This window comes from Amblyomma americanum, chromosome 5 (genome assembly GCF_052857255.1).
Source record: "Amblyomma americanum isolate KBUSLIRL-KWMA chromosome 5, ASM5285725v1, whole genome shotgun sequence".
NCBI classification, from domain to species: Eukaryota; Metazoa; Arthropoda; class Arachnida; order Ixodida; family Ixodidae; genus Amblyomma; species Amblyomma americanum.
Window position 1 is genome coordinate 205,909,941 of NC_135501.1, and position 12,036 is coordinate 205,921,976.

The following is a 12,036-nucleotide window of genomic DNA, read 5'->3' on the forward strand; positions in this document are numbered from 1 at the left end:
GCCGCTTGCGCGTGGTCGTCGCGTGGCCCCGTGGAAATAGGTACGGGCCCGCCGGTAGCCGCCTTTTGAAAACACCTCTGGCGTTGTTTTCGCAGCCCTTCCTGCTCCATTATTTTTTTAATCATATCTGTCCACCAACAAAGACTAACCCTCCTTTATATGGATTTCTTTAGTTCCTTCTGGGCTGCGCCTGCAGGTACTTTCAGCCTATGCCCGTTCACAAACACTGCCGTTTCCCATTCTTAAGGCTCCGTACTTTTTGTTGAGTTTAATCTTCCTGGCTCCGAAACAAAATGAGTTCGGGGACTTTGCCTATATAGAACGGGATGCCAATTTTCGCAAGGGACTGCGCTTGCTGTCGTCGCAGTTTTCGACGCCAGTGCGAAGCAGAAGCTTCTTGGGCTACGGTTTGGAAGTAGTAAGCAGGTTTTAAACAGCGAAAACTTCAGTCCTGTTCTTCCCTAAATCTTCACTATGGCGGCGTTTGAGGACGCAAAGGTTAGTTGTGGCCCACTGTTACAGAGGCCGTGACCTCTGACGGCGGCAGGATCTGACGGTTGCTGTAAAGCGTGTTTATTTCGTGTGTGTTATTCTTCGCTCTTATCTTTCGCTTGCCGCTTACCAAAGGATACAGCCCCTCAAAACACGATAGCAGAGCAGCCCCAAACAAACCGTTCACGCAACAGCCGGCAGTCCCTTCATCCCGAAGGCGTCAGAGCAGAAGCTACACAACTAACCGGAAGCGGAGCAGAGATAAGGAACGACGGGCAGATAACATACAATGACAGTGGTTGCGAACAGCTCTACACCCCCGGCGAAAACTGGAGGCAAAAAAAAAAAACGAACAAAAAATATTTCTTGCAAGACGTATCACAAGACTCCTTTCAAAGCAAAGAGCCGCCGAGAAATAGTGCGAGGACATGTGTCCACTGGTGTGAAGTCGACACCTCAGAATACAAAAGCGCGGAACGAAGACCACCCAAAGAGACAGCGGATGCCTGGAGCCAACAGGTCTGCTCCGATCGAGGCAATGCGAGATCGGCCTCGAGCCCAGCTCCTTTTGTACGCGATCCCGGACCACCACCGCGCAAGTGGTGGCCGAAACGAGGTGGCGCATTGCTCCCGGCAGCGGAACACGTCTGTGGGGTCGTTTAGATTGTAGGCTTTGTTCCTCAACTATGGGGAAGAAGCCTGTGGAAGTAAGATACTGCAAAAACTAAGACTGGGGCGAACGACGCCTTAATACAAGCCGAACAGCTTGACGAACTGAGGAACACCTACTTCGACTTCTGCGCGAACGTTGTAGCAGTGAGTGCTGAAGATGCACCAGGGTTCAAGGTGAGCGCCGGCGGGTGAGAAAGATGAAAAAAAGAAACGGAAAAGAAGGAAGACGGAATAGAAAAAAAAGGAAGGAAAGGTGAAGGTGGTGATAACAAACAGAAAGGCTGGCGGCCACAGCAACATCCGTCGCCAAAGGCAGCCATTTCGGAAACAAAAGGGTCTCCGAGAGGGCGTCGAAGAGAAGAGCGAAAGAAAGAAGAACAAAGAAAAAAAGAGAGTAAAACAGGGAAAAAAAAGTACTGGGAATCGCACGGCCCGCAGTCGGAGGCGCTGGACGACCAAGAAGAAGGAAGAAAGGAAAGGCACCCGGGGATGGGGCGCGGCCATATTTCACAGTGCGTGCCAATCCGCGCCGCGCACCTGTCACGGGGCAGCGGACAAATTTGTCCATTGTCGGCGGCCGCCGCGTCTCGGCACTTCCAAGCCCCTTTTTACGAGCCTCTTAGCGTGGAACAACGGTGCGTAGGTGAGCAAGAAGCAGAGGGTGAGAGATGCGTGAAGCGCTTGGCCGTCTCCCGACCTTACTTGCGCCTGGTCATAACAGGCCGCCGGCCGGCCCGGGCCCACCGGCAACCCATAATTCATAGCGAAACACCGAACGAAGGCCCCAGCTTCTTTTTCCTGCTTTTTTGCTCGCTCTTTCTCCCTCACTCTCTTTCCAGCGGTCCCCGGCTGCGCGACCTCCCCCCGCGAACAACCACACCACCACGGACGTCAAGATTCCAGGAGCACTTCGCTTCTTCCTTGCTCGCGGGCCAGCTTCGGATTCTGCCCCACAACCTTTACACCTTCCGGCGTTATCTGGGCCGTATTCCGCTCCGGCGCCAACTGAACGCCTGCGCAATACAACCCGCCACTCCTGATTGATGACGCAGACATCACGAAGACATCATGCTCCACGCGGCAATAGACGTAAGAAGTTGCCCCCTATTACGACCCCGTAACATTCAAAGCCTGCGCCTTCTATTCCGTACGACCCTCCGCAAATGACCCCCGTTGTGAATGTCATTAGCGGTGCTAAATCACGCAGGAAAGGTTAATTAAAATGATGAGCCCTCGCCATGGTCAAGTCCGCTTGTTGCCGGCAATACTGCATGCCTCAGCTTATTTGCTTCGCTGGATGTAGCCAACTAGAAAATAGCCATGTCATAAAACCATGCTAAATTAAAAAAAATGACACGATGAACCCGGCACGTCTCATGGCTCGACCACCGTCGCACACACAGCAGGAATTTGCCCATCGAGTCCACAATGTCCCAGCCGACCTTCCACGCTTCTTCAGGGGCGGGCTTGCCGTGTCATAGAAGAGATAGGAAGAAGCCGCTTGTTTCGGGCTTTGCCGAAAGCGCCGTTCCGGGACTGGGATACCACTGCAGAAGGTGCAGGACAGCGGACAAGCGTGCATTCCGGGCCTCCTGGCCCCCGTGGTCATACACGTACGTCGAACCTCATACCGAAGGCGCACACTGCTTCCCAGTGGCCTCTTCTCACAATGGGTCCGGAGAGGGCAACAGAGAGAAAGGATTGCTTCCCGCAGAGGCGCAATAAATTTGCGGCATGCTCATTTTGGAATCGGTCGGGAAAAGCCGCGCACTTGCCAACCGCATTTCAAGGCGGTCGCTGCGGTCTCCTCCTTCAGCCCTTTCTCGTATTTTCCTTTAAGCGGAAAATATGGCGCAGCGTCACGGGCATTCTCCTTCCTCCCCTAGAAAGGGGCAAAGAAAAAAGAAACTGGAAACCCAACGACCGCATATGGTTTTACATGCGTTCATGTTTTTGTTCTGTTTTTTTTGTCATTTTTTTCGCATTGTGGTCTGCAGGCGTGGAAGCTGTCGGAGCACATTGATCCTGGCTGGTGCAACACACTAAGCCAGTGAGTCTACTCCTCTATACCAGACCCATATTCTTGAAAGCCCTTGATGCCGGGCTTGTATAGGTGCGTCAGCATACTTTTCGCAGCGCTACACGAACAAAGCAAAGGACACGAATACGGACAGCACTTGATGATAGTACTTAGGTCAAATCCTGTCCGTATGTATGTATGTCCGTATGTTTTTGTATGTGCGGCCTCTGGCTGATTACGTTGTCTGACGTTTCTACCCGTCTCCGGGGAAAGAAATCCGAACATCTATATATACTGCGAGGAAAGCTGAAAATTTCAGCAAACGTACAAAACACAGCGATTTACAAACCGCCAGCCTTTGTAAATTCCTTGGCGTTGTATACGTACCACGGGAGTAAATTTGCAGGCAAACGCAAAATATTGAAATTAGGTTAAGGGCGTTGAAGCGAGCTGTGGAAAGAAAATTTCACATAACGTTTAGCGACACAAACAAAACGAAGCTTGGATTAGAGAACAGTTGATTTGTTGGTGAAATGAAGAAGAGGAAACGGAGTTCGCCGGGAGGTGTAGTGTATAGAGAACGTATATCTTGTGGACTGTTAAGGCTACTGTAAATATGAAGAGGATATAAATGAATAAAGGAGCAGTAAAGCGTGGGATGGATATTATAATATAACACTCTCTGGAACAGAGTTATCGCGGCTGGCGCAAGACAGGACTAATTGGAGATCAGCCATTTGCCCTAGAAGAGCCCCAACCTTCCGATTACTTATTATCATATTGACAGCACGGTATGTCGAGGGGCCACTTTAAACTTCGTCATATACTTGGTCTCGTGTCAGGTGCGTTCTCGCGTGCAGCTTCGTAGACTTCTTGCACAGAACCACCCTGTTTTGCCGAAAACTTCTCTGCTATAGCTTTAAGACAGGAAACGGTTCTACGGGCCGAGACAGCCTACAATATTCACATTGTCACCGTTTTTGAGCTGAGAAAGCGGTTAAGCTATTTGTGGCCATAGACGTTGTGCATGTTTTTGTTGAAGCATAGCAGGCTGCTGTTATATGGTTCACGCAAAGAGGACTGGCTGGAACACAGTTCCAAAAACCGTCCCGGAAATAAAAACATTTGAATTAAAGAAAGTAATAAATGAAAAATAACGAAGTTCGCGGCAAGCTAAAGCTCTAAAAGTCATCTCTGAGCTGATGGATGACAGCCAGCCTAGGTTTTGCTTTCCTTCTAATCACAATGAAATGCAATAATGGTTGAGCGGAAATTTACCTCAGAGTGGTCACCCCCCAAGCCGCCAGAAAGAGAGAGTCGGATGTAACGTTAACCATCCTTGAAGAGGTCGATCACAACGACAGCTGATTCCTTTGAACCTGTACAAGAACTGCGAACGTAAGCGAAAAAAGCCTATTTTGTCAGCACGAGATTGACGGTATAATTTAAATGACACACCAGTGGAGAATTCCCTCCCCTAGTCAGTAACAAGGCCTTATGGAATCTAAATGAAAGAAACGCCAAAGGAAAAATGAAATCCGCGAAGAAGCGTTTTCACGCGTGATTCCCTTCCCCCGTTCTTCCAACATGGAGTCACGTAGCGGACAAGAGACACTCGCACCGAAGGAAAAGGCGGGCGGGGTGGATGGCATCGCGACGTCGGCGACGAACCGCGCAGGCGCGCACACTCAGCATCTCGATTTTTCCGCATACAGCCGCACTCAGCACAAACCCGGCTTCCCCGCGGTCCGGTGTTGGGAATCCCGTTCGCCGTCGTCGTCGTCTTTCTAGCCCGTTCAGTCGTCCTCCGTATTTCCTTCTCTCCTCCTCCTCCCTTCTTCTTCCTCGATCGCGCCTCTCTCTTTCCCACCTTCCTTTTTGCCGCCTAAAGGCCTTCGGAGTAGCTCGCGTTTGAGATGTCCCTGCGCCCAAATCCCTCCCAACCCGCTGCCAAGCTCCGTGTTCAACTCCTCGCGCTCCACCTTCTCCCCAACCTCCCATTTTCCCCGTCTAGCAATACGCCAACCCTTTCGCTGACGCACCGAGAACAAGAGAAGGCTTGACGCCGACCGTCCATTCCGAAAGCGACAAAAGAGAAAAGAGATGGGGAGGGGGGAGGTCAGCCGCACAGCCGAGACGCAACCCGTTTCTTCCCCAGCGACCTTTTCTTGCCTTCCCTTCCCGAACCCCTGCTGCCTGCGCCGCTGATCACGAAGGCACAGCCAGACACCGAATGGGGAGAAATGGCGAAATGAAGGCAGGCGACCGGGAGAGCCAGCCTGGAGAGAAACAAGAGAAGAAACAAAGAATAAAAGGGAAGAGAAGGGGAAAATAAGAGCGCGCGCTCAGGGCTTCGCGGGCTGACTGCGGGAAAGGTTGGCAGCAGCGGCGGCAGGCAGGCACACACGCAGCGTCCGATGCCGGTGCCGATCAATAAACGCCATAATAGGAACGGCGACGGCGTCCGGGGCGACGGCAACGACGTCGAAGAAGACCTACCCCCGCTGCCACCTCCTTCGCCTGCTGCGCCCTTTCCAATCCCTTCCCTTTTCTTCCCCGCCGCTCGCGCGCCATGCAAATTCGGAGGGATGCAAGCATCTTCCCTTCTAAGAGCCATCGCGTGTGCCTGTGCGTGCCGCTGCCCGCAGAGGAGCCAGCTTGCACGACCCCTTCCCATTCCCGGCGCTATACGAAGCAGACCCCTTAAACTGCCTTCTCAATTTTTTCCTTTTCCCCGAGGAGGTTCTGCTTCATCTTCGTTTCTCTTGTCATATACGGGCGAGCACCTAGCGTAGGCTCTTCTCCATTCCGTTTCCTTGATGCACAACCCGTCCTCGCAAGTATGGTGGCGGACACCGGCGGTGTTGCATCGCGTCCTCCCTAATTCCCCGTTCCCTTTCATCACTTCCTCAGTCTTCCCGCTGCCTGTTTCCCTATTCCTCGAGTCTTCCCTTTCCTTTTTTGAACGACCTGTCTTTCAACGACGACACTGCAAGCTCTGTCTTTTGTACATGAAATCCAAATAAACAGAAGGGAGAGGGAAAGTCGCCCACTATTTCTTGAACCGAAGGCTTTTCTTTCTTTTATGTCCCTCTCAAATCATCCGCATCATCCGCTCATGCTGCGAGGTCGATGGCAACAAGAAAGTGAAAGGAAATGTCACCTTGTTTTTTTTTGCATTTTATCGTGGGGTCAGGTCGACCTCTCTCCCTTTATCCCCAATTTCTCGTTCTCCCGTCGGCGTCCCTACGCTCTGCAGTTCTAGTCCGGCTATCGATAAAGTTTTCGACTTTTCTCCGAGGCTGTCACTCGCCTCCCCGTTGGCATGGCGGTCCGCGGTCGCTCCTTAGGTAGAGCGGAGCACATCATTCCTGCCATTCCTTTTTCTCTACTTTCCCTAACCCTCCCTCCCACTCTTCTTCCCCGCGTTTCCACACCGACGTATCTCATTCGTCCCCTGGCAACTCTTTTCGCTCGAGGATGGATATGCATTTCTTTATTTCGCGTTTAGAACGAATTCTCAGCCTCACAAGCCGTCCGCTCATCGACAGTCCTTTCTCCCTGGCTCTCTCGCTCTCCTTCTTTCCTATCGCTGTCTTCCCTAGAGCGTCTCATCGTGACGAGCGGAGCTGAATCTCCCCTTATTTCTTGCTCTCTTATCTCCCGTTTGAACGGCCGGCATTCGCACGACGTCATCCCTCTTAGTTCTTTTGCCTAGTTTTCCTTGTGTTCCTGAACTCCCTGCTCTATTTATCCCCAAAATATCCTCTTTTTCTCATCCCTGCTGGCCTATTCCAGATCTCCCGTTAGCCAGCATCGCATGCTTTGCAGGAAGCCAATAGTAAGAGAACCACAGCCCCCCTCCGAGTGGCAAGCCTTTCCCTATTTCCCATTCGAGTCTCCCTACTTTTACTATTCTGAATACGAGCCCGTGCGCGCGCCGCCTGTCGTCCGCGGAGTAGGCGAAGCGAAAGGCGAGCATGCAAGAGAGAAAAAAAAATGAGACAAGAAGAAAAAAGCAAAAGGTAGCGGCTGGCCACTTCAAATCAGGCGGCCAATAAAGAAACGAGGGATCGAGGGAAGAGAAACAAAGGAGCAGAGAATGCAAACGAAAAGGAATAGCCATCATCCCCTCCTCTCGAAAACCGGCTCTGTCCTCCTCCCCTCCCTGTCCGCACGCTCACTAACCCTTCATTCCTTTCACTGCCTTTCGCCATTGCGCCCAATTCCAAACTGCCGCAAGCAGGCAGCGCAGACAACGGGATGGACCTATAGTTGAAAGCAAAAAAAGAAAAGAAGAAGGAACACATACGGCGGTCGTGCATGATGACGACGGGGACGGCCAGAATCAAAAGCGGAACGAAAAGAGGAGGCTTGGAAGTGGAGGGGGAGAGTTCGGGGTAGCGTGTACGGCGAAGCGATGAAAAATAAAAGATTAAAAAAACACGACAGGACGTAACGGTAATAGAAGACGCGTGCCCTGGGAAGAAAGGGGAAAATAGGGACCGAGCGGCCACTCGGCGACCAGGCGGGCAGGAAGGGGCTAGATCGCGTCGGGGTCGCGTGGCCGAGGGGCATGTGTAGCGTGTAATAAAGAGAGATGCACGCATAAGAGCGAGGGAGAACGGGATATGTCCCCACAGCAGGGAATACGAGTGGGAAGAGCAATACGCTCTTCGTATTTTAAGAAAAAAGTGGGAAAACAGGAAAAGCTTTAAGCCGCAATAAATAAGAAAGCCAAAATGGGTTTCAGAAAAAAAAAAGAACAAAGAAGGGCAGCGAATGCGTGTAGGAAGGGAAGGATTGGTTTTAAGGGGACCGAACGAAAATGGGGAGCGTATACGGCGGGAAACCGGCCGCACTGAGGGGACGGGGGGAAGGCGAGTTGAACCCGCTTCGTGTAGCAGGAATAGGCTTTGTGCGCACCGATCCCTCGAATTCGCCACGACTGGCTACGATATCTTCTGGCGATCAGGTTCGTTTTTAGCGGATTTAGATCCATCACAATGGTTGCAGCCATGTGCGTCGTTGGACTCTTGATGAAAACAACTGCGGAAATTCCTGTCAGTTCAGTCCTTGTCCGACGTTGCACACTAGTACCTACTCCCTACTTCTAGAACGAAGTACCGAGGACGTCAATGGAAACGCCAAAGAAGCAGTGGCTGATGAATCCCTACATCGACAATAGTGCGGAAAAATCTACGAGTTAAACTTAAAAACAATAAAGCCCTGACAGCAGGAGCCGAGTTAATCCAAACAATGCGATTCGGTTGCGGCTTCCCCTTTTTAACTCGATGCAGAGTAATAAGTCAGGCTCCGGACTGCTGCCCTGTCCGCAGCGTGAAGCCGTTTTCTTTTTTCTGAACTTGCTCGTGATGTTTTGACATCTTTATAAAGAGAGAAATAGAGGGTTGAGATGAATACAAATATTTGTTAGAATATTAGCGTTCGTGCTTTCATGTGATCCCATTCGCGTTGAGTTTGTGCGCCTGTGCACGACGCGCACTGAAGCAAGAGTGAGCGCCTGACCGCATGTCAGGCGTGTATCGCTTTTAGTGGCAGCTTATGTAGCAGTGAATGTCCAAATTTAACGCAAAAGTTAAGGTATTAGCCGACACACGCACGGGGCGTAGTCACTGAACGCACGTTAACTCATCAGGCCGGCAAAAGGCTGCAAACAACTGCAAAAATTCTTGTTGGTCGAAGGCATCAATTGGAGAGACAACGTGTGGAAAAAAAAGTTTAAAAATGCTCAGTATGTCTGATAAATGATCTTCTAACAGTACTCGCACTGGGTTTGTTCACGCTTATTTGTACGTAGAAGTTAGAACTACATGGGTTCCTTCCTTCCACTGTTCGTCAAGTAGGCCATAATAAAGGATTGCAAAACCTTTACGAGTTGTAATACGACATAGTAACAAAACGTTTGCCATTCACAACCGCTATGTGGAGAAGCAATAGTTGTAGAACAGGTTTTCTTTTTCCTTATGTAGGACTGCGGAAAATATACACCGCGATATGTGCGTTTTTCGCAGTAAGTATAGCTCCGTGAGAATAGCAGGAAATGGAGCGAACGAGCCTCTATTTAAACTATGATGCGTCAAACATGCGACTCACATTTCGTGTCCTCCTTGACTGTCAAAGGCTTGTGGTCGCCGTCTTCGAAAAGCCGAATGAACGAGTCGTTGTTTTTATCTGGAAAGATGAGAAGTAATCAAAATCACCGGGGTGTCAAGCATCGTCTTCCTCACTAAAACCTTACCTCTAACACCACCACTATCATCATCCACAAAATCATCATCATCATCCCAGTTAAGTCCACGGCAGGGCAAATGCTGATCTCACTGACATCCAATAAACCCTGTCCAGCGCCAGCACATCTCATTGCTATCTTGAGCTGCCACCCTTATTGCTATAGCCTCCAAGTTATGACCACATATAGGTTAAAGCATAATGTATGTCCCCTTTCACGAAGACGACTGACTGAACAGCGCTAACAGACCGGAGGGAACAAAAGAACACAGACACACGCCCTGTCTATGCTCGGAATTCTTCTCTGCAGTCCCGTCTGTCAGCGCTGTTCAGAGCCCCACTAAGTCCTCTCTTTGAAACGCCTTTTATCAGCAGCAGCTTTATTTTGTGGCTGTCTAACCTGATAATAGCAGAAAACTTATGGTAAACGAGTAATAATGTCGGTACATGAGAAGTTCGCGAGAAGTGAGATTGAACCCTCGTCCTCGCGCTCAAATAGCAATGCCACAGCCACTCGCTTGCCGTGACCTGTTATCACAGGCCCCATAACGTGAGATTAAAATGCGTATTTTCGACCACGCCAGCTGTGCCGTCACTCCCCCCCCCCCCCCCCCCCTTTCTTTTTCTTGGCTGCTGCTTTTGTCAGGGACAAAATTATCCAGGACACGCAAAAAGCCATCTAGGCGCAGAGGTGCCATATTCGCCAACGATTCTGTAATTTCAAAATTATCAAGGACACGCAAAAAGCCATCTAGGCGCAGAGGTGCCATATTCGCCAACGATTCTGTAATTTAAAAATTATCAAGGACACGCAAAAAGCCATCTAGGCGCAGAGGTGCCATATTCGCCAACGATTCTGTAATTTCAAAATTATCAAGGACACGCAAAAAGTCATCTAGGCGCAGAGGTGCCATATGCGCCAATGATTCTGTAATTTGATCAAATTGGTCTCCAAGTTACGGCCACGTATAGGTTAAAGCTTATGTATGATTGCATCAAATTAGGGCATGTGAGCCGCGACTTTCGCCTCTACGAGTGCGCGTATCCCAGAGGCAGGGGAGAAGCGAAATCCTCCTTGAGTTTCTTTGTAGTGCTCCACTTGTCATTCAGTGTCCCCCATTACTGTCTGCGATTCAACAAGTTACCGTGGACCCCTCAACCACCAAAAAATATCCTGGCTACGTGCTAGTCTGGAGCCACCGGCTAACAACATATAGATGTTGGCAACGGCTGCTCACAAGTCCTGCTACATTTTGTAGCCCGACACTATACTTGGGTAGGAATGCAGATAGCATCACGTGACCAATGTATAAGGAGGAATTAGTCCAACGTATTTAGGGGAAACTTCCACGGAGGAGTAGATCTCAATTAGGGAGTAATTTCTCATTAGTATTCACCTCAGCGCAGCCAAACAACAACCGATGAAGGCACCAAAACTTTCTCAGAAGAGATCACAACGTTTCGCCATGGTCCAGGATCGAACCCGGGACCACCGCCTGACCGGGGCGGTCGGTATGCCATATGGGACGCCTGGCCGAGACCGAATTGATCAACGACTCCGAGCGGGAATAGTATTAGTCCAATCTATTTAAGGAAAAAAGAGATCCAAGGTGGAGGGCATTTCAGGTAAGCAATTGGAATTACTCATAGCATCCACCTGAATGCGGCCATATGACTAGCAAGGGAAGCTACACAGCTTTCTCGGCTAGTTGCAAAAGAAGTCGTCCTGCAATAGAGTCCAATCTATTTAAGTAAAAAAGAGATCCAAGGTGGAGGGCATTTCAGGTAAGCAATTGGAATTACTCATAGCATCCACCTGAATGCGGCCATACGACTAGCAAGGGCAGCTACACAGCTTTCTCGGCTAGTTGCAAAAGAAGTCGTCCTGTAATAGAGAAATTTCGACCTGCATGTGGAAAAAATGTCGGGACCCGGGCCAAGTATAATTTTTCAAGTCTAAATAAATTACTAAGAATGTGCATCTGTCCTTTATAGCCGCATCGCTGCGGTCAGGTCGCTGCTAATGGCTAATTAGTCACTTAATTAGTCCCATGGGTGTTCCTACATTGTTGCTGTTATTTTCGTTGTCGTTAAATGCAAGCCTTTCTATAACCCCTACAATAGCGTTGCCGGTGCGCTCGGTCCTGTGATGATCAAACGTCCGGGCCTTCTTCAAAAACTCGCAAGATCATAATCAAGAAAAACGATCAGAAATAAAAGTCCACTCAGGTGGTCCCGGCTTCGGTTCCATCTGTAACGATGATAAATTAAAGCAGCGTTTTCTTCAAAAAGGAAAGAAGAAAAAGAGAGGCAAGGCATGGCGAATAATGCTCTCTATATATCGACACAATTAACGTTTCTCTTCTGGCAGAAAAACAAACAAACAAACAAACAAAAACTGATCCCACCCACAGCGACCCCACCGACAGCCTTTCGCGCGGCTTGTAGTCCCCATAGAGGTTAGAAGCGCAGTCAGAGAAATGTGCGCACACGCACTACATCTGTCCTCAGCGCACAAAAACGGTTTTGTGTGAGTACGCGTGTGGTATAGGCAGAGAAGAGGCGCCATTCCAGCGACGCGTTACAGCGCGTCCGCCCTT

At 50.0% G+C, this 12,036-nt stretch overlaps 1 protein-coding gene across 1 annotated transcript in view; it reads right to left on the minus strand.

The window, feature by feature from the left end:
- The window catches only part of Cph (BCL11 transcription factor chronophage), a 524,704-nt gene that overhangs the window by 198,311 nt on the left and 314,357 nt on the right, over positions 1 to 12,036 (minus strand). Inside the window, exon 3 of the mRNA XM_077666674.1 lies at positions 9,302 to 9,379. Coding sequence (XP_077522800.1) covers positions 9,302 to 9,379 — 78 coding nt within the window. The remainder of the gene's footprint in view (positions 1 to 9,301; positions 9,380 to 12,036) is intronic.